The sequence below is a fragment of the Colletotrichum spaethianum genome (genome assembly GCF_022836535.1).
Source record: "Colletotrichum spaethianum MAFF 239500 DNA, contig17, whole genome shotgun sequence".
NCBI lineage: Eukaryota > Fungi > Ascomycota > Sordariomycetes > Glomerellales > Glomerellaceae > Colletotrichum > Colletotrichum spaethianum.
In genome coordinates this window covers 865,229-885,938 of record NW_026054787.1, presented here as the reverse complement: position 1 = coordinate 885,938, position 20,710 = coordinate 865,229, and the positions used below count along the sequence as shown (strand labels likewise).

General features: G+C 53.2%; 6 protein-coding genes and 2 non-coding genes across 8 annotated transcripts; 6 read left to right on the top strand and 2 right to left on the bottom strand.

Moving 5' to 3' along the window:
- Window positions 1–1,016: 1,016 nt before the first annotated feature.
- On the bottom strand, window positions 1,017–2,972 carry ColSpa_07022 (transporter mfs1; the record flags this gene model as incomplete). Its single annotated transcript, XM_049273234.1, has 4 exons — window positions 1,017–1,771; window positions 1,828–2,346; window positions 2,496–2,749; window positions 2,812–2,972. The coding sequence occupies 4 exons, from the start codon at window positions 2,970–2,972 to the stop codon at window positions 1,017–1,019; spliced, it is 1,689 nt and encodes a 562-aa protein (XP_049129191.1).
- An 836-nt stretch (window positions 2,973–3,808) lies between these two features.
- Window positions 3,809–7,097, top strand: ColSpa_07021 (putative D-arabinono-1,4-lactone oxidase; the record flags this gene model as incomplete). The annotated part of the gene is made up of 6 exons (XM_049273233.1): window positions 3,809–3,849; window positions 3,910–5,419; window positions 5,472–5,941; window positions 6,010–6,265; window positions 6,346–6,792; window positions 6,849–7,097. 6 exons carry the CDS (start codon window positions 3,809–3,811, stop codon window positions 7,095–7,097), a joined length of 2,973 nt encoding a protein of 990 aa, XP_049129190.1.
- A 1,189-nt stretch (window positions 7,098–8,286) lies between these two features.
- On the top strand, window positions 8,287–9,616 carry ColSpa_07020 (taurine hydroxylase-like protein SAT17; the record flags this gene model as incomplete). The annotated part of the gene is made up of 3 exons (XM_049273232.1): window positions 8,287–8,604; window positions 8,668–9,394; window positions 9,453–9,616. 3 exons carry the CDS (start codon window positions 8,287–8,289, stop codon window positions 9,614–9,616), a joined length of 1,209 nt encoding a protein of 402 aa, XP_049129189.1.
- Window positions 9,617–10,775: 1,159 nt separating this feature from the next.
- ColSpa_07019 (putative 1-aminocyclopropane-1-carboxylate deaminase) lies at window positions 10,776–11,864 on the top strand (the record flags this gene model as incomplete). The annotated part of the gene is made up of 2 exons (XM_049273231.1): window positions 10,776–10,957; window positions 11,012–11,864. 2 exons carry the CDS (start codon window positions 10,776–10,778, stop codon window positions 11,862–11,864), a joined length of 1,035 nt encoding a protein of 344 aa, XP_049129188.1.
- A 443-nt stretch (window positions 11,865–12,307) lies between these two features.
- On the top strand, window positions 12,308–12,859 carry ColSpa_07018 (uncharacterized protein; the record flags this gene model as incomplete). Its single annotated transcript, XM_049273230.1, is given in 2 exon segments — window positions 12,308–12,574; window positions 12,590–12,859. The coding sequence occupies 2 exon segments, from the start codon at window positions 12,308–12,310 to the stop codon at window positions 12,857–12,859; spliced, it is 537 nt and encodes a 178-aa protein (XP_049129187.1).
- Window positions 12,860–15,660: 2,801 nt separating this feature from the next.
- Window positions 15,661–15,759, top strand: ColSpa_tRNA_188. Its single transcript is given in 2 exon segments — window positions 15,661–15,698; window positions 15,716–15,759. It is a non-coding gene; the product is annotated as a tRNA-Leu (tRNA).
- A 489-nt stretch (window positions 15,760–16,248) lies between these two features.
- On the bottom strand, window positions 16,249–18,385 carry ColSpa_07017 (putative transcriptional regulatory protein; the record flags this gene model as incomplete). The annotated part of the gene is made up of 2 exons (XM_049273229.1): window positions 16,249–18,088; window positions 18,336–18,385. 2 exons carry the CDS (start codon window positions 18,383–18,385, stop codon window positions 16,249–16,251), a joined length of 1,890 nt encoding a protein of 629 aa, XP_049129186.1.
- A 1,778-nt stretch (window positions 18,386–20,163) lies between these two features.
- On the top strand, window positions 20,164–20,236 carry ColSpa_tRNA_189. The gene has a single exon. It is a non-coding gene; the product is annotated as a tRNA-Lys (tRNA).
- The last annotated feature ends 474 nt before the right edge of the window (window positions 20,237–20,710 follow it).

Sequence of the window (20,710 nt, the reverse complement as noted above, 5' to 3'; positions counted from 1 at the left end):
CTCAGCTATACATTGAACAAGACAATCATGGCAATCGAGACCAACTACGAAAGGGATCCTATAGGAGAGAAGACTATGTATCCAGTGAAAGCCAACGAGGCCCCAACGTCCACAGGATCGCAAGCTCCTCATGAACATACCGTCACTAAAGCCGAAGTCGACGACACCTCCATCTTCTACAACCTCAACAAGGACAAGGTAGTCTCTTTGACGCCCGAAGTTGAAAAGAAGCTGTTCGCAAATGCTTCTGGCTCCTGTTGGGTCAGACGTGGTGGATTGCCTTCCTCATCCACCTGGACAAATCGACACTGTATCAGGCCAGCGCGATGGGCATTTTCAAGGATGCCGAAATGACGGAGAAGAAATACAACGACCTTTTCGTTTTTTACACAGGGTATCTTATTGCTCTCTGGCCTAGTGCGTGGTTGTCCTAGCGCACTGGACAAAAGCAGTTCATCGTCGGTTCTTTGTTACTTTGGGCGCGCTTACTCGGTATGCACCCACTTGCGAGAACTGGAGGTCAGTTAATTGCTTTGAGGTTTAGTCTGGGAATGGTATGCTTTTTCATCATTCGTCTCTGTCTCTGCTATTCCGGCCTCGCTGACGTTTGCGAATAGACTGAGTCTCAGATCGTCTCAAGCACCACAATCCTCCACCAAGCCTTCTTCCCTCCGAAAAAGAGTCCTTGGGTTCAACTTCTGTGGTGGGTCTCTGGAAGTTTTGGCGACGACAATGAGGTTTTGGACACGGGTGACGAAGTAATTCAGATTCACAACGAGGATCGCGATCTCATGGATCAGCAGGATCTCAAGTTCATCTATCCACTGTAAACAGCTGCCACCGCTCACTCAGCACCACCAAGTAGGCATATGACAACACTGAAAACACTGATGAGAAGGTGGAGAGTATGAAGTGGTTTAGAGATGTAGTCTTGCTTCCTAGAGCAGGCATAGCCGAGCTTGACTTTGGCTGCCATTGTTGTCGTCTATCTCACATACACCGATGCTCGCGCTCGTTCATCGCTGCCTAAAGTTCCTCCATCTTTGGTTTTTGCTCGACGAAGACTCTGAAATTTCGTTCACCTGGGTGCCGATTCCTTCCTCTTTGCCGAAAGCCGAAGAAATAGCTGCATCATTTGGCAACACTCCCAATTTGGACGCCTCGCTTGCTGTGAATGTGCCATACTTGTCGTCCTCGTCCATCTCACCAAGGTGCGCAACTGGGAACGCAAGGTTGGCTAGGTAGAAGAGAGTGAACGAGATGAGAAATCCGATAAAGAAAGCGATGTAGTAAAGCTCGTAAATCGCATCGGGGGCGTTGTTGTCTTTCCTTACGCTCGCGATCAAGCCGCCGATAGTGGGTGCCCATCCTGCTATCCAGCAAGGAACCACCCTCCAGTTGATGCCATGCCAATACCAGTAGTCCGAGCCCTCTGGGTGGAAGAGGTGTGACAATTTTACCTTCCTTTGACGAAGAATGAAGTAGTCACAAACCATGACTCCCATGATGGGTGCCAAAAAGACTGCGAATGAATTCAGAACGGCAACAAAGGTTGCGGCTTGGTTGATCAACTGCCAGGGCTGGATGATCCATGCAGCAAAAAATGTGATGAGTGCACCGCGGCGGATGTCAATGTAGCGCGGAAAGAGACCGGCGAGGTCGATGCCACCGGCGACAGCATTCGAGCAGACGTTCTCAAACATGGAGGTAAAGGCGAATGCAAAAGCAAGGAAAAATACCGCCGCACGAGATGCTGAAGAACCTTCGCCATCTACCCAAATTTGTGTAAGTCTCAGCAGTCACCTGCGCAAAGGGGGGGAATCTTACGATCCATCATGACCATCAGCAGGTCCGGAGGGTTCCACCAGATTTTTCCATAAATCTTCTGGCAAGCTGCAGTGGTTACCAGGCCTCCCAAGCAAACAAGGACTCCGGTGATCCAGTAGACCGTCACCGTGCCGATGACGTAGTCCTTTTTGTTCTTGGCGTACCGTGAAAAGTCACTGCTGTTCGTCATGCCTGCCGCCTTCTGCCCGATGGCTTGGTTGATTCCCGCCATCATGAGCCATGAGGCGCTCCATCGCGAGCTGGAAGACACGCTTTCGCCCTGGTAGAAGACCGGGCCAACACCTCCTGCGACCACCAGAGACCAGATGAGGAGAGCGATCATGCCCAGGCCGCATGCAACGGAGGATATGAAAAAGGGCTTCTTGAATCTCTCGGGGCGTATGAAAAGGAACGGGATAGAGATGACCCAGAAGACGATGAACCCAATCATCTCATATGTTGTTGTCGGAGTGCTGGCGCTAAGAGTGTTCGGGATTTTGGCGAAAGATGGCCAGATCGCTGTGATGCATACCCTGATGGCATGGTCAGCGACGCCAAGCCTAGTCAAATGAGAAGATATACATACGTTACTAGCTTGCCTCCATTCCAGCCTGTTCAAATAATCAATATGAAACGCCATCCATCTGCAGGAAGCGGGAGAGACTCACACTGGAGAGCAGTCCAAATAAAGTTCAGTAGGATTCGCTGCAGCAACGGGATGTAACTAGCACGGAAGCCCCATGTGTATCTGTTTTGGACGGTAAAGCCAATGTGCCATGTCAGGCCGCACCAAGCAACGAGGACCGCAAAGATGCAGCACAGAGCTCGAGAGATGACAATGACGGCCATAGCCTGACCGACCGAAAGTCCCTGAGTCAGGAAGGTATTGGGTGTTTGCCATGTTGCGACGTTCAGGGAAGACCTATTTTACAGAATAAGCTGCCTGGTTCACACATTTCACACATTGTGTCATTGAAGACTCACAGTGACCAGGAACCAAAGAAGTTGAACCAACCCCAAGTGCGCCGAGATGGCGGCAGTGGAATGAGGTCGCGATTTGACCAAGCGCTGACTTCCTCGTGGCGAGACTCATCAGACTTGAGTATCACGGCCTCTTTGATCCTGCGAATGGGTTTTTGCGCCATTGTCGCGGAATAAGCTTAACAGCCGGGTGGTCGACGGAGAGGGCCAAGTGAGAACCAAGTGCATCGAATCTGCAAGAGGGTATTGTGCATCTGATATAGAACAATTTCATCTTATCTTCGAATGTTACATTTGCCATAACTCCCTGTAAATCCTCCTCTCTTCTACGGTACTTGTTCTCGATTCTGAAATGTAGCCCCAGCAAGCGCTTATCTGAAAGGGCAGGTTGCCTTTCGGTAGTAGTTCTCCGGGGAATCAGTCGCTGTTTGCCAGCTTGGCGGTGTGTAAGCGAACCGAAGAGCCAGTGAACCCCCGAGCATCGGATCCCCTTGTCGTGTCTTTGCCTCTCAAAAGACCTGATGTAACCTGACATCCCGGTTAACACGCTCCCGACGCCGATGATAAGGGTGTGGATGCGGACGAGTGGATCCCGTTCCGCCGCTGACACGCCGATGATAAGACTGATGAAGGGCTACCTTCAATTGAACCTGCTATTAATGACAAGCAAGACTCGTTCGTAGCGAATCAACGACAGGTTTGTTTCCCTTTGATCTGGTCATCCCCCGATAGGAACAAGGCCGGTGCTGATTGATTCTTTTCTCCGGAGTCAGGGTCGGATTTCGGCCAGTGCCCGATGCCGGCGCCGTGTCGGAAAACATCCGATACATCATGCATACCTCATCTGATTCGCCAGCATGATCCCATCATCACAATGCTTACTTCTTTAGGCCGCATCTCACTGATTTCGAAGTCGTGATCCCTCTTTCAGTTCTAGAAGCCCAGAAACAGCTGACGTAGTAAAGGTCTCTGAGATAGAGCAGCTTCCACAAGAGACAAAATGGTTTCTCCCATTCTGAAGATTGGAGTTGACGTCGGCGGGTAGGTTCTGGCCCCTCAGGTGAAGAGCGCTCATTGCAATCGTGCTCACGGCTCGCAAAGGACAAATACGGACGGCGTCATCCTCGACCCAACAGCCTCTTCATCCCCGAAACGCGGCATCCTTGCCTCCCACAAGGCCAGTACAACCGCTAATCCCAGCGATGGCATCAACACAGTCATCTCTCAAATGTTCCAAGACTCCTCTGTCAACCCCGCAAGCGTCGCGAGCGTTACCATTGGAACGACACATTTTATCAATGCCGTGGTCGAGATGGACGCCTCTCGCCTTGCGCGTGTGGCTGTTGTACGTCTTTGCGGCCCCTTTTCGTCGAGTATTCCTGTTGGAGTCGATTGGCCTCCACACTTAAGAGAAATCATCTGTGCTCATCGCGGGTTGGTCGATGGTGGGCTTGAGATTGACGGAAGTCTCATTTCTGAGCTGGACGAAGACGGTGTGCGACGGGAAGCCAAGACGATCAAAGCCAAGGGCATCCGAAGCATTGTCGTCGTGGGCATCTTTAGCCCCATCGACGTCGTATACAGACAAGAAGAGAGGGCGGCCGAGATCATCCACGAAATCTACCCGTCCGCCGATGTCGTCATGTCCAAGGATGTGGCCAACATGGGTTTCCTCGAGCGTGAAAACGCGGCGATCCTGAACGCTTCAATCCTCCCCTTCGCCCGCCGTACCATTCACTCTTTCCAGGACGCTGTCACTCGCCTCGGCCTGAAGTGCCCCGTCTTTGTCACCCAGAACGACGGAACGATCCTGCCTGCTAGCGCAGCAGCAAAACTACCAATCAGGACGTTCTCGAGTGGCCCGACGAATAGCATGCGCGGCGCAGCGTTCTTGACGAAGAATCTCGAAAAGGAGGCAATGATGGTCGTGGACATCGGCGGGACGACAACAGATGTGGGTCTGCTGTTAGAAAATGGGTTTCCGAGGCAGGCTGCAGCGTATAGTGAGATTTCAGGGGTGAGAACGAACTTCTCGTACCCTGATGTGAAGAGCATCGGGCTCGGAGGGGGTTCCATCGTCCGGAGGGAGAATGGCGGCTTGGTGGTCGGGCCCCAGAGTGTGGGATACCAGATCCGGCAGAAGGCATTGGTATTTGGGGGCAACATCGCGACCACGACAGATTACACTGTCCTGGCAGACCCCAAAATAGATATCGGAGACCGGTCTGTGGTGGAGACCTCCAGTCTTCGAGAAGACCTCCCCGAGTTCAAGGCCAAGGTCAAGGAGATGCTGGAACGGATCATTGATACAATGAAAACGTCCCCGGAAGACATCCCCGTCGTGCTTGTCGGGGGAGGCGCAGTGATAGCGCCGGATACGCTGGCCGGCGCAAGCAGGGTTATCAAGCCAGAATGGTCTGGTGTGGCTAACGCCATTGGCGCCGCGACGGCTAGAGTCAGTGGTGTAATCGACTCGATTGAGAGTACGGAGACGAAAAGTTCGGCGGAGGTCATTAAGGAGCTGTCGCAAAGAGCCGTCGATAAGGCAGTCGAGAACGGGGCTACGAGGGAAACCGTCACCGTTGCGGAGATTGAGAGCTTACCACTCCAGGTAAGTGATTTGATCAGGTCATCGGAAACATGCAGTTGACACAGACTCTCAGTACATCGCCAACAAGGCGCGCATAATCATCAAGGCCGTGGGCGACTTTGACTTTTCTAGGACCGGATCCGCAGACGCAACTCAGATTCTCGACGCGGTTGACGAGTACACGGATGGGAATGGCCCCGCTGACGACAGACAAGCCAAAGGCGGTAGCGACGATACCAAGTTGGCATCCCAAGCCATGACTTACTCAAAGGAGTATATAGACACCTACAGACCCAAGGTCATTGATCGCCAGTGGCATCTCTCGGAAACCGACCTCGATTGGATCACGATAGGCTGCTACATCCTCGGCACGGGTGGTGGTGGGTCTCCGTACCAGCATATGCTTAGACTTCGAGAGATGATGCGCGCCGGAGCGACCGTTCGGATCATCTCGCCCTTTGACCTAAGAGACGATGATATCGTGGCTTGTGGTGGCGGAAAGGGTTCTCCGCAGGTGTCGATTGAGAAGCCATATGGCGACGAGTGGGTTCCCTTCTGCCTCCAAGAAACATGGCCCGTTTGCATTGTCTGACACAAAGACTGCTTGATAGAATTATGGAGTCGCAGAGAGAACTCTACAAGTATCTTGGAACGAAACCTACCGCCGTCATCTCCCTCGAGATCGGAGGCGGTAATGGCCTTCAAGGGTTAATCCTCGGCGCAAGCACAAACCTCGACATACCCGCTATCGATGGAGACTGGATGGGCAGAGCATACCCCATATCTCATCAGACCACGCCGGTGGTATTCGAAAAGAAGGCGACAATGATCCCATCATGCATCTCCGACGGCAATGGCAGAATTATGGTGTGCTTTCTTCCCCAACCGCCAACTTCCCCGAGTGGCCCAGTGCAGTGAGACATGGTTACTGACAATTGATCAAACAGCTCATGACAAAAGCCCGCACAGAGCTCGACGCAGAACGGGCTTTCCGCGCCGCCCTCTCGCAAATGGGCTCCCACGTCGGCTGCGCAAAGGGCCCCGTCAGCGGCCGCGATACCAAGTCCTGGGTCGTCGAGAACACGGTATCTCTTTCCTGGCGCATTGGCCGTGCAGTAGCGCTGTCGCGGTGCACGAATACCATCGACTCTGTTGCCGAAGCCATCGTTGACGAAGTTGGCGGGGCGGGGTCGGCGAGGGTGTTGTTCAGGGGTAAAATTGTGGGCGTCGAAAGAGTTACGAGGATGGGACACGCCTATGGCGAAGTCATCATCGAGAATAGCACGTCGTCTGACAGGGAAAACGGCCGCGAAAAGACGGTTGAGAGGTTGAAAATCCCGTTCAAGAATGAGAATATTCTTGCGAAGAAGATTCATGGTGATGGAAAGGAGGAGGTGAGAGCAACCGCAGTCGACTTGAACATGGTCACCAGCTAACACTTGTTTGAAAGATTCTAACAATTGTGCCGGATCTCGTCTGCGTTATTGACGCACAAAATGGCGAAGCCATTGGCACGCAAGAGTACCGGTACGGCCTTCTTGTTATTGTGCTCGGCATCACGGCATCGGAGAAGTGGACCTCGACGGCGCGGGGCATTGAGATTGGCGGGCCGAAAGGATTCGGCATGGATGATCTGGAATATGTGCCGCTCGGGACATTCAAGAAGCCCAGAAGCGTCATCGAGGAGTTTGGGGTATAATTAAAGAGAGTAGTACATTATGTATCTAATGCCTGGCATTCTCCAGTGTATAATGTTTTTCACATTCAGTTCTTACCCATCCCAAGCTTTGACTTGCTGACTGGTCCCTTCAGGCCCATCGCCGCCGCGGTCTGGACCGCATCATCGGAGCTTTCGGGTTTGCATCTTCCATTGTCGTCCTTGGCAGCCATGCACCCGCCGATGCAATGTATACTCACTAGTCACCAGCCGCAGGGCACCCTGCAAGCTTAGACATCGCTTAGCAGTAGGCTCGCTTTGAAGCAGATCAAAAGACAAAGGCCCCAACTGCCATGTGTAGCCGCGAGAGGCCGAGCTCGGTTATGCACACGCTACCTTTGGACGTCGCACGCCGTGAGCGAGGCTACACGTGTAGCAACCCCAAGTGGGAAGACAGCTCGCGCAACCGTTGAAGAATCGACAGGGGTTCCAGACGTCAAACAGTAGTACTTCTTACCAGGGTGCGATTACGCAACCGCGACTAACAGCGAGTGGTGGTGTGTTGGGGTCATCTCCAAGTCGTCGGAGCTCTGACACCGCGCCATGGCAAGGCAGTATCGGAACTGAGCCAGCCACGCCGTTGCCGGCTCGTACGGGAGCATCCGGGACATTGGACGAGCAGGGGAAAAAGACGCAATTGCACAACCGCACGGCTTGGGAAGGGTGAGCGGTTAAACAGGCAGTGAAAAAGTTAATACCGAACCCCCGGTTCAAGGGCAACAAGACTAGAATTCCGGAGCGTTTCCATAGGAAACTGGTGGCGCCGGCGGTGCGGTGCGGGGCCCTCACAACCAACTTCACAAGTGAAATCCCCCCCGATCGGCGAACCCCACACCCATATTGTCTCGCGTCATCGGACGACCATCGCGATATGGGTCCCTGAGCACGCCATCTGATGCATCGAGCTCGACAGCAACACAAAGCCCCCAAATCCCAATGAACCGGTCGCCCGGTGATAAAGGGGCGCAGGGCCCCTGGCCGACCGTCAGAGAGTTTGAGCGTATAATGAGGGGTAGATCAAATCCTTTTCAAGACTATTTGCCTGCTCCAAATTTCATCTTCCAAGACAGTTAGCAACACCCGGTCGTCTTGGTTCTTTTTCTTCCCCTCATCGTGATACCTCAAACCGCCCAATCGATACCCCCAAGAACACACACACAAACACACAATCATGGCGCCGGGAGCCCTCATTGACGAGCCCGTTCAGCCTGCCCAGGGCCCCTGGAAGGGTAAGAACAACGACGCTCCCAGAAATATCTTCCCCGATGGCATCCGCACTTCGGGCCAGCACAACCCCATCTACGAGGCATTGAGGCCGTATGAGGACTTCCCCAAGGAGATCTCAGGCCCGACCGTCTGGCACAAGGAGGAGTTTGAACAGCACCCCGAGAAGTGGACGCACCGCTTCACACCTGAAGAGGTTGAGGAGCTCGGCCGCACATCCGACGCTTTCATCGCCAGCAACACCCCCTTGACGGGTATCTCCAAGGTATGTCCCAATGAAATCGTCTCTTGTTGTATCCCACTGGATCAACTAACACCGCGCCCGCAGGACAACTTCCCCCTCCCCACACTGGGCAAGCGCCTCGTCGACCTCCGTGGGGACCTCATCAACGGCAAGGGCTTCATCCTCTTCAAGGGCTTCCCCGCGCAGGAATGGGGACCCCACAAGACGGCCGTCGGCTACATGGGCCTCGGCACGTATCTGGGCTACTTTGTCTCGCAGAACGGGCGCGGCCACGTGCTGGGCCACGTCAAGGACGTGGGCGACGACCCGACGCAGATTGACAAGGTGCGCATCTACCGCACGACGGCGCGCCAGTTCTTCCACGCCGACGACGGCGACCTCGTCGGCCTGCTCTGCGTCCACCGCGCGGCCGAGGGCGGCGAGAGCGACCTCGTCAGCATCCACGCCGTCTGGAACGAGCTGCAGCGGTCCCACCCGGACGTTGCCGAGACCCTGACGAAGCCCATCTGGTACTTTGACCGCAAGGGCGAGGTGTCGGAGGGCCAGGAGGAGTGGACCCGCCAGCCCGTCTTTTATATTGAAAACGGCGGCAAGCAGAGAGTGTACTGCAAGTGGGATCCGTACTACGTGCGCTCCCTGACGCGCTTCTCGGACAAGGGCGTCATCCCGCCGCTGAGCGAGGAGCAGCTGCACGCGCTCAAGACGCTCGAGGACACGTGCCAGAAGCTGGCGCTGCACATGATCCTGGAGGTCGGCGACATCCAGTTCCTGAGCAATGCGCACTTGCTGCATGCCAGGACTGCGTACAAGGGTGAGTTCCGTCATGAAGTTGCGAGATGAATGAGACAAGTTGCTGACGTGCGAACCAGACTACCCTCCCCCGGCGCCTCGCCGTCACCTCCTCCGCCTCTGGCTGTCGACGCCCGAGACTGAGGGCGGATGGGCGCTGCCGTTCCCCGACAGCAAGGAGCTGAAGCGTGGCGGTATCCAGGTCAACAACAACCCTCCCCGCGCGCCATTGGATGCCGAGTAGGGGTTGTTATGAGAGGTGGGGGATCTAGAGATTTCGTCAGCATTTGGACATCGTATTGAAGCGTAACTGAGGACGAAGCAACAGATGCAGGCCATGTACTGAGACGGGTGACATAGTAGAGGGCTAGGAGGGAAACGACATGTATATTGTCCAAAAAAGTGAGCCAGATATGCGCCACATGAATCAAAAAAGTAAAAATTTGAACAGCCAATGGGGTCTTCATCGCAGCGTGATGTGTTACTCGCGGGCCGCTCTAAGATTAATGGGATAACCGGAGATCCCTGAAAATCATGTGTTTTCCGTAACCCCGCCATACCACGGTAAAGTGGCGCGAAAATTGCTGCTGCTGCTGCTGCTGCTGCTGCTGCTGCTGTACTTAGCACTGAGCGACTGAGAGACTGAGAGATGCGGGAAATGAGTGGGAAATGAGCGACTGCGGTGAGTTCGCCGAAGTTTGGCGAAGTTTCCCGCGGGGAATTGACTTTTCCGGGTCTCCCTTCATTTCCCTCCCTTCATTTTCCACTCGCGTCATCGCGGGGTCGTCCACTGTCTGGGCCAGCTATAAGTGAAATGACCCCGCCGGAGAATGCGCAACGCGGGGCACTTCGTCTTGCACGCAGGGGGAGAGGTCCCCTGAATGGCGCTGGTGGAGGGGCATCGACAGCGACTGGACTGTCACGGCGCGTTGTAAGACGACTAAGGTTCATCTCAGGTTCATCAACAGCCGCCATCACAGCATCGTAGCATCATAGTACTGACTCTCGTGACAAGACCGAGAACCACGCATGCGCAACCCATCGCAGACTCGTCTTACAGATTCAAAACAGAGAACAAACATGATAACCAGAAAGAAAACAGCCTAGATCAACTCCTATCAACAACCGCCCCGCGATCTCGTTGCAGATAACGGTGGATCGTCCCGTTCTATCTTACCCACCCGCCCGCGTTTACCCCCTCGAGTCAGGAAGCCTAGGGCCCCGAGTCTTGGCTTCGACCATCCGACGTCGCTCTCATCGAGGCATCGCCAACTCCTTATTAAAGAGCCTCCCGTTCACTGTCTTGTTCTACTTCGTCTTGTTGCCTCTCACTTTAAGACTGTTTTCTTCTTCACTTGATACCCCTTTTTTTCCAAAGACGCCCTTACACAACCCCGCCCGTCATGTCTCTCCTCCCCGAGCCCTTCGCGAGCATCCCTCGTGAGAGCTTCCTCTTCGGCCCGTCCCCCATCGAGCCCCTCCCCCGCATATCCGCTGCCCTAGGCGGCAAGGTCAACGTCTACGCGAAGCGCGAGGACTGCAACTCCGGCCTGGCATACGGCGGCAACAAGACCAGGAAACTCGAGTAAGAAACCCTCTTCCCATGGCCCTAGGGATATCAGTCACTAACACCAACCAGGTACCTCGCCTCCGACGCCCTCGCCCAGGGCTGCGACACACTCGTCTCCATCGGCGGCGTACAGTCCAACCACACGCGCCAGGTCACCGCCGTCGCCGCCAAGCTCGGCCTCAAGGCCGCCCTCGTCCAGGAGAAGTGGGTCGACTGGGAGGACCCCGTCTACGACAAGGTCGGCAACCTCCAGCTGTCGCGCCTCATGGGCGCCGACGTGCGCCTCGACCCCTCAAAGTTCGGCATCGAGCATAAGAACACCGTCGCCAACCTCAAGGAGGAGCTGCTCGCCGCCGGCCGCAAGCCCTACTACATCCCCGCCGGCGCCTCCGACCACCCCCTCGGCGGTCTGGGCTTCGCCCGCTGGGCCTTTGAGGTCGAGGCCCAGGAGAAGGAGCTCGGCGTCTTCTTCGACACCATCATCGTCTGCGCCGTCACCGGCTCGACAATGGCCGGCATGGTCGCCGGCTTCAAGCTCGCCCAGAAGAACGGCTCCCCGAAGCGCAAGGTCATTGGCATCGACGCCTCGGCCACCGTCAAGCAGACGTTTGACCAAATCCTGCGCATCGCCAAGAACACGGGCGTCAAGATCGGCCTCGAGGAGGGCGACATCACCGAGGAGGACATCATTCTGGACGACCGCTTCCACGGCGGCATCTACGGCGTGCCGGACCAGGTCACCATTGACGCCATCAAGTTCGGCGCCAGCACCGAGGGCTTCATCACCGACCCGGTCTACGAGGGCAAGAGTCTGGCGGGTATGATGCAGCTGATCAAGAACGGCGAGATTCCGGCGGGAAGCAATGTCCTGTATGCCCACTTGGGCGGCCAGTTGGCGCTGAACGCCTACTCTGGCATGTAATGTGTAGATGTTTGATGAAGAATGAAAATACCCTTTAGAAGTTCCAACATCGCGCCTCATCGTACTGAATGAAACCAACGGGCTGCTTGGTGTGCACTACCTCCATCGTTCACAACTCGTCTGGCAAGGTTTGTTGCAACCGTGGGTAAAGAATTTACGGATCCTTCTACCACTTATCTCCGTTCTCAGCCTGCCATCATACATGATGGAAACCCGAAGTAGGATGCACAGCGGAGCTAAATCATGATATACCATCTTTATGTTCACTCAACCACTGCTTCAAGCCTTCTACGCGGTGTCTCACACATCCCACAACGTGCCCTGGCTGACCTGAGCTCAGCCCAGCAATTGTACACATTCAGACAACTATTTTAACCTCTTTCATCCGAGGCAGCGCGTTAATCGCCGTCACCTTCATCCTCGTCGACAAAGCCGTCTACAAAATGCCATGCCCCGAGTCCCCAAGCTTCACCATGGGCTCCAAGCCAGACGCCAGCGCGCGAACCACCACCGCATGGGGCTCCTACTGTATGTCATCCCTCTACAAAAAACTCAAGTCTCTCTTCTGGACAAAGAGCCGAGGCCAATCTGCTGCAGACAGGGGGTCTCACGAACAGCTCATCGGCATCAGCCGCGCCACCTACCTCCAGTGTCACAAGAGACAGCAGATCAGGGAGTACCACCAGCGCTGCGCCGTCGAGGCCAGCTGGGTGAGTCTCCTACAGCCGTTCATCAAGAGCAGTAATGAGCGGGAAGAACAAGATAAGGCTGTCAAGTTCGCCGAGATTGTCGAGTACATTACCCAGACGCCTGTTGGGGATGGGGAAACCCACAACCCTTTCGAATCGTGCCTCGAAACGCCGGCAACCGGCGAGGATAAGCTTGGAAAGGAGCTGGCGCAGAAGGAGCTAAAGGCCCTTGAGATCACGGATGAAGACGACCTGAATGAGATTGTCAACAAGATCTGGAGCGTTCTGCACCCAGATGAGCCGTGAATCAGAGGTGCATTGCAGTTATCATGAAAAAGTCTGGGCTGGGTTTATGAGGATATTTTCTCCCTTCTCTGAACTTTTACTGTTCAGCTTAATGTACAACATTTCTTAGTATACCCAACTAATTTGACGTTCAAGCGAGATATTCGTCCCATCTCAGGTAATGGCCTATGCAACCTATTTCACAACTTCCTTGGATTGAAGGCAGTAAATGTCCAATGAGGTACAGGTAAACACGTTGATCCACCTCAACTCACTAGAATCAATTGGTGTTCATTATGGCAATTTTGTTGAGTACAGTTTCCAATCAAATTTCAAGGGGATTGTCGACATTGTTATAAAGATCACTGTGTGGATGCACGCTTGAGCTCAGATTTCCGGAAACGCAAACTCAATTTTGACCAAGCAATTTCTCAGGTCAGAAGTTGGACACTGGCATGATGATACTGATAGATTAGTAAAACCAGAGGTTTGGCTAATGTGCGAGAACGAGCTCACGCCTATTTCCTGTCAAGCCCCATCAGTCGGATGAAAGGAAGATGCTTTCTTCGGTGATTCGATTTTCCCAAAATGAGGCGGTTAGTTACACGAAACCCTTTCTTCTCGGAACGCCCAAGTATTGTTTCCACAGTTGACTTTCATCGACCTCTTTCGGTCACACGAAGTCGGACACCATCGATCATCCCCGCTAACCACGTCCGGAGAACCAATGTCTCACAGGAGAGCACGCGTCTTGGTGAACTGGCACAGCCTCCGACAATGCACGTTGCATCGCCAGTGTGGGAAACTCAAGGGCCACATACACGATGATTGGGCATACCACCAAAAACTTACCTCAGACTAGGTCATGGGCCAATGTCTGAACAAAGCTTAACCTGCTCTGTGCGTCTTCTTCCACCAAAGCTCTCTCCACCTCCGTCATGTCCGTACATATGGAATGACGGTGGCTCACGATGTCGAAAATGCCTTGCACGGAGCCATCGCCTCTGTGATAGATTCAGGCTTCTACCCCGGCAGGTCACGATGCAAACTTGACCCTTTTATGCTCGGCGGCGATCCTTATCGGCTGCGCCAGAAGGCTTACTTTCAGGTTTTGAATCGTGACATACGCTGTAACTAAGCCGCGGTGCGATTGCCTCGCTGTATCGCGTTCGCCCAAACTCTGTGGGAAGATGCCATGGTGCGGGGCAGTGTTGTCTTAGAAGTGTTCACATGTAAAGCTACAAAGCTCCCAAATCTTGCTTCGATTTCAGGACGATAGGAATCCGTTTCCTTTGGAACTCGGCTACTGTCATTGCCCAGAAATTCTGTCAACAATGTCGTACGAAAACGCCCAGGTTATCGCCGTGATGGTCTCGAAGAATCACCTTCCACGCTTCGTGGAAGGGGTATACGAAAGATCAACGATACGGGGCTTGCTACCGAAGTCGCATTCGTGCCCCTCGCTGCGAAGTCTCAACACCTCCGTCCGTTACCGAGAGCGACGAAACCATCTGCCTTCCTGTTATACCCTTCGACCGCGTAATATAAATGTTTCGACCCGTCGCCGAACCCCAGATCATGACGTCCAAAAAGATCCAAAGGCACCAACGATCTCGGAGCTGACTATGCTCGATATGCCTCCAGAAGTACACCACATAATAATGGACTTCCTCGACGCTATCGATAGCACATGCCTCAGTCTGGTAAATCGTTACTTTTACAAACTCCATCGACGCCGGCATGGTTCCGTACTACTGTCTACAGTCCGTCAAGGTCTAAACGTCCAGGAGTGGGCTTGGCGCTCAGCTGAACAACTCATTTATCGTCAACCAAATCCCAGTAATTCAAAAAGGGAGTCCAACGGCAAACTCGACACCGTGTCAAGCTTTTCTTCCTCGCGTGGACTCTTCTGGTGTCGAATGTGCGGGCTTTCACGTTGCGAGCTTCAAAGACATATCAAGGATTGGATGCCCCGAGGTCTTGAGTACTGCCGTGTAATAGGAAAGTACGCGCCTCTGACAGTTGACGGCAACGCTACCTTCTGTTATAAGCGTTCTCCCAGAGATCACCACCTCTGTGGAAAGCATTCCCGGAAGCCCAAGGTCATGTCTAGTCAAAGCCATACATGAATCTGAATCTGCGTCGCAACCCGCTCCAAGTAGCGAAGCTGCTGTTGCAGTTGTTCAGTGATTGTGCGCGTCTGACGTATCTAAGGCTACCAAGCCACGGCAGAGGCGTTCCGCAAATCCGGAAATCCGGAACCCCCACCCCCATTTGAGCAATATTGCAGGGTATATCAATATTCTGATCAGTTTGGCTCCGCAAGGCGAAATCATTGCGACGAAGATCGGCAATCCAATCAAATCGGCTCAGATAGCTGAATGTGGGATGAATGAGCCCGGCCTGGCCTGCCAAGGCAACGGTAATTGATGATGCAGAGTACATATACCCAAACCTTATTTAGACATCTTATCTTGTAACTTGCGAGGCATGATGGAGTATCGTTGAGCTTTTTACTGTCTTCTCTTGGTCGGATATGCTATTGTATATTGTATCGCAGGACTCACGCCTGAGTCTGTTTCCATACCAGAAGAGCAATACACAAGCTTTTGTTATGAGATGCGCCGTTCACTTTAGTACCCTTGGTGTAGGTATTGAAATCTGACAATCAAAGGTCGAGGGAACGAATGCTGGGCAAAGCCGGGGCTAGCTCGAGTCATGAGGCGTTCCGACAACTCGGGACGCTGACCGGGATTGTCGGCCAACATCCGAGAGCCTGGAGACAAGGCAGTGGAGAGACACGAAAACCAATACATCAACTAGGAAGGGTGGCCGAGTTGGTTATGGCGCCAGGTTAAGGTCAGCTTAACATCTGTTTCCTGGTGGGGCAACCCGCGCGAGTTCGAGTCTCGTCCCTTTCAATTTTGATGATTTTTTGCCCTGAATGCGACCTGCTGAGGAATAATAGTATAGTGGGGGGTAGAAGGTCCGCCAGCCGATCTCTCAGGCCTGTTGAGGCCTGGATGGAGTAGTTCGTGATGGTGACACAAAGAAAGAAGGGATAAACAGAACGGCAACCAAATAGGTTGCCGTTATTTGGTAGCCGTTAGTGACAGGCCGTACCTTGAGCCTCACCTCAGTGTGAATTAAACTTTTATGGAGGAACGGAGGGAAACAGGCAATGTCAAAGTGTAAACAAAATAGTCTACGACAGGAAACCTGTTAGAGGTTTCAAGAGCGAGGAATATTCGAGAGTCTAGCGCTAACATGCTGTGATTTTGTCTCGATCTAAGGGCGTGTAGTCGATGCGATTTGTAAGAAAATACAAGATAGCGGCTGTATGCCGCGTGCAGTCAAATGCATGCTTGCTCATGAGTCATACCTCCGATCCTCGCTGGAAAAAAGTGGTTTTATGAAGAAGAATGTTTGTTTTCCATCCACCCAGCAAGATCGTCGAGCTCACAGCTGCCGCATCGGAGAAGCAGTCGCTGAGTATATGGGACTTGCACCTTGGCGGGCCCTTCCATATCGACATCCGGGATGGTGACCAAGTCCGCAAACCGCGCGTCGGCTGTATAATCTTTGACCCGCATCTCCTCAGCGGGCAAGGAGAAGAGTCCGGCGTTTTCCCGTGTTACTTCTTCGATCTTGACATTGTGCTCTCTCTCTATCATTCGTTGCGCGACGAGGTGGAGGCTGTTGCGGGTCACCGGCTCTGTCCGCCCGGTGGCAAGCTTCCAGGCGATGAGCCAGGCTTCATACCGTATGTCGAGCCAACGGCATTTGGCGATAACAAACTCTAGGAGAGGCAGGTAGCTGGTCATGAAGTCGAACTTAAAATCGGTGGGTTCAGGCGTGATGTCGGGGCAGCTGTCTAGAATTAACTTTGCGAGCGTGACGATCCGCCCGAATAAGTCTTTGAAATAATCGTATACAGACTCGTCGTGCGAACGGCAGACACTGATACAGATTTTGGCTGTCTGATACTTCATTTCCGTCTCCGCGCAGATAATCCCTTGATGCTTTGGTAACGGCTGGTCGGTATTCTTCCGGGGAAACTCGACAAAGGCTAGGAAGGCAGCATGCCACCTGTCAAAGGATGCGCAAATGCTCTTCTGTTCTTCCGACATAACAGGGCCCTTTGAGGCAAGCCGTGAGTCGGTTTGCGAGCCTGGGTCTGCCGATCGGATATATCGTATGGCGTCAAGTATGATCGGGTCGACGGCACGCTTGGGTAAGTATATGCTGCTGCTCTTATCAAAGGGCCCTAGGTTATATCTGGAACCGAGTCCATGCTGGAGGTTGAGCGATGGAAAGCCCGGCTTATCGTGGAAGCATAACTGAATGATGCTCAAACGATGAAATTTCGGGACAATCTCGTCCAAGGTTGTCTGATCCAGCTCGTCGTAATCCACATTATTCAGAATGTTGATGCCATTGGCAAGGTGCTGCATCGCTTGCTCTAGACTGCCGCGCAAAAATTCCGTGGCAATGAAGAGTATACAGCATGATAGAACCACGTCTACATCGTTGTACTGGGTAGGTTCATCGTCGCCTTCCTCTTCCTGACTCTGAGGAGACGCAAAAGGATTTGTCGAACCCCGGCTATCCGAGCGATCTGTTTCAGCCACTTCCGGTATGTTGGACACCCCCGGCGTGAGAGAAGCCGGAGACTGAATAGTGGAAGATAACCCGACAGAAGAAGGACTCGGGGAAGATCGGTTGCTGAGGGAGCCTACGGAGGCGGAGAGGTTGATGGTTTTGCTGTCGGCATTGGCTTTATTATTCGAGCTTTGACCGTCCTCGTCGTCTTTTTCTGGTGCCACTTTCCTAGCCATGAGTCGGAGGGCTTCGCTGTAGTGCGCGTCGGCTTGAGGGTTACCGCCTTCGCTCGGGTTATTCGACGATCGTTGCGGGAAGAGACTGCCGATGGCAGCCATGGCGTGCCGAATGGCGGGCTCCGACTTACTCATACGCGGCACGGCTACGGTCCAAAATTGGTTTTCGAGGTTCTGCGGAAGCTTTGGCGCAACGTCACGGGTGAAGTACTCCAAGGTCGCCTTCTCCGAACCCCCCTCCCATCCGGCCCGGGCCTGCGCAAGGGCGTCCTTGAGCCGTGTTGTCCGTGACCGAGCCCGGGCGATGGCCCGATTGCTGGGAACCACAACGGCGTAACCCTCGCATCTGCGTCCTGTGCCGGTGCACCTCGCGCAGGCTGGTTTTGCTTCATCGCATTTCACCTTGCGCGACCTGGAGTAGGAGGCAATTAGTTAGGAATGGGTCCTTCGGAGGGATGTGGGAACGGGGATGGGGACGGAGGCTCGGTGGCCGCTTGGTCACACAGCCTCTCGGATTCGTCCGGTCTCGTCTCGGCATGCTGCCGGTTCGGCACAGTGCCCTTCGACCTCGCGGGACGATTCATCAGTGTTTAAGTCGAGCCGAGGAACGCAACATGACATCAACAGGAAGAGGGGAAGAGCTGTGGTCAATCACTCACTTGCACGTCAGGCATCCGGTCCGAACCTTCGGCTGGCCCTTCCGTGTCATTATGCTCGCTCCGGCCCGGCAAGAGCTTCCCAACTAAACCAAAATCAACCGCCCAAAGTACCTCCAAGCAAGGTACACAAGGCAGCTGCAGAGCTGCGGACTGTGTTGCGAAAGGACCAAGAAATGCGAACCTGCCGAGGGAGGTTCTGTGACTGGATTCTAGGAAAGAAAAAGCAGGTGTGTTTCAAGTTTCGGAGGGGCAGAAAATCAGCCGCGCCGATGAGGCAGACAAACGGCGGCGGCCGAGGCTGTGGGATGGGCTTTTCTCGAATTAGTCCAGTCTATGCACGGGTGGGCGGCGCGGGTTGTCACTTCCCGCCTCCCTGCGTCAGTCCCCTCCTCAATTTGGGGGCCGCCGTGACTACCCACCAAACGGCGGCGCTTCTGTACCAAATGATTTCTGCTCCCCTGCAGTTGTCACCTGAGGACCTTGCTCTCTGGCGATCCAACATGGCGCTAATTTGGTAACCTAGTTAGACTTGGCGACGAGACCGGGGGGCTGTGTAAACGAGCAGCGGTACAGCGGGTAAAAGATTGCTGTCTTTTACGACTTCTTACACACAGAATCGATTATGTAAAAAGCTGTTCGTTATGATTCCTCTGTCTATGTTCACTCGAAAAATGCATGTACAGAGCCTATACTCTCCCGCGGTCATGGTAAACTCACCAAACCAGATCATTTCCATCGTCACGAGCTAAAATATTAGGGCCCGGATAATGACAATGACAGTTAGCGTCTGGATTCGTCTGGATTCTAGGCCCTGTCACGGTCAGTTCAGCTACAGTGACGCTTGACCAATGGCATCGCGCAGAGTGAGACAATGGAAGGGAGATGAACGCAGACAATGCCTCGCATCTTGAACCCTGTCAGCGAACTATTTTGCGAAGACATGCTTTCCAGCACTTCATGGGTCCGCCAAGAGAAACGGGTCATCGGCAGATGACTGAGCGTCCTCCCTTGAAAGACAGCTAAACGGGCTCTTCGGCTCGGTACGTATCGGTAGCAAGGACTATGTACAATCAAGAGCATAGGACAGACTAAGAAAAGGTGGATCAGCATTTGGTTGTTTCAATCCAATCAATGCATCCAATGCGTTCCATCACGATCGTTCGCATATACTGTGGTATGTAGCTTGTAACAGACAAGGGTTCTCGGTGCGTTCTCTCCCAGGTGTTGAGTTTATTCTTATATGAGTGGCAAAAGCACGTGATGATTTGCTTTGTGAACCGAGAACGATTTTTGATTCAATACAAGACTCGAGGAATTGGCAGTGCTTTCACACTCTAATGCCAAAAATTGGAATTATGTTCGATTATCGCGTGAGCCGAGGCCTACTAACTTGATCCCGGCTCGTTTAATCTGCCCAGGCAGGCGGATGGGCAGAATATTGATAAAGTGGCTCAGCATTGCGGCAAAACGATGCCCAGCCCTCCACAAGTCTAAAGCCGGGTCAACAAGAGGAAGCAAAGAAAATCAAGGCGAGATCCAGATTTCGTTGCAAGGAACAAAGTCAACAACACTGAAAGAGCTCACTTATAAACGTGGTAATGTCACTATGAAGGGTAATCAAGACACCCGGAGGTCGCCGACGAGCGTCCGCGACCTTGGTTCGAAAATAAAGCAAACGCCGATGACAGACACCGATCCTCGGAAAACTCGGGTTTTGACGAGAAGTTTGACATTGTTCTGTTACTAAGAAGACATTGATGCAGCGTTGTATCCATGTAGCCTATATAAGCAGTTGATAATGTCAGTTTGGACAACAAGAACAAGACCCGCCTTGCTAGCTCAATCGGTAGAGCGTGAGACTCTTAATCTCAAGGTTGCGGGTTCGACCCCCGCGTGAGGCTCAAATCCTCACCGCGATTGACCAAGTCATTCTTACGGGTTTCTTTTTCCCGTCCTTTATCCTCAGGGTGCGATTTTTTTGCTTCAGCTTAGTGTTATTTTCTTCGAATTTCGAACTTGGCAATACGCCACTTGCGTGGCGACCAGTCGTTAAATGGTTACCATCCACAACTTTGTGTTTAAAGCGGCTAAAAGCTTCTGCACCTCGAACAAACAACTTAAAAATACTTATGCTTAAGCAAGGTTTGTTCGGATCTGTAACTTTTCGTTCTTTGGACGGCATACACTACGCTATTCATGTATTCCGGAGTTCTAAGGTCCATTCCATTGTTCCTGTTGTCGTCGGATCGTGCAAATGCAGCTCATCCCTGCATTGATACCAAAGCAAAGGTCTTCGTCAGCTGTGGACTCGTAAGATTGTCGGAGCTTTGCTAGCCGTGCTTTGGTCCTGGACCTGTTGTCGAGAGCTACACCAA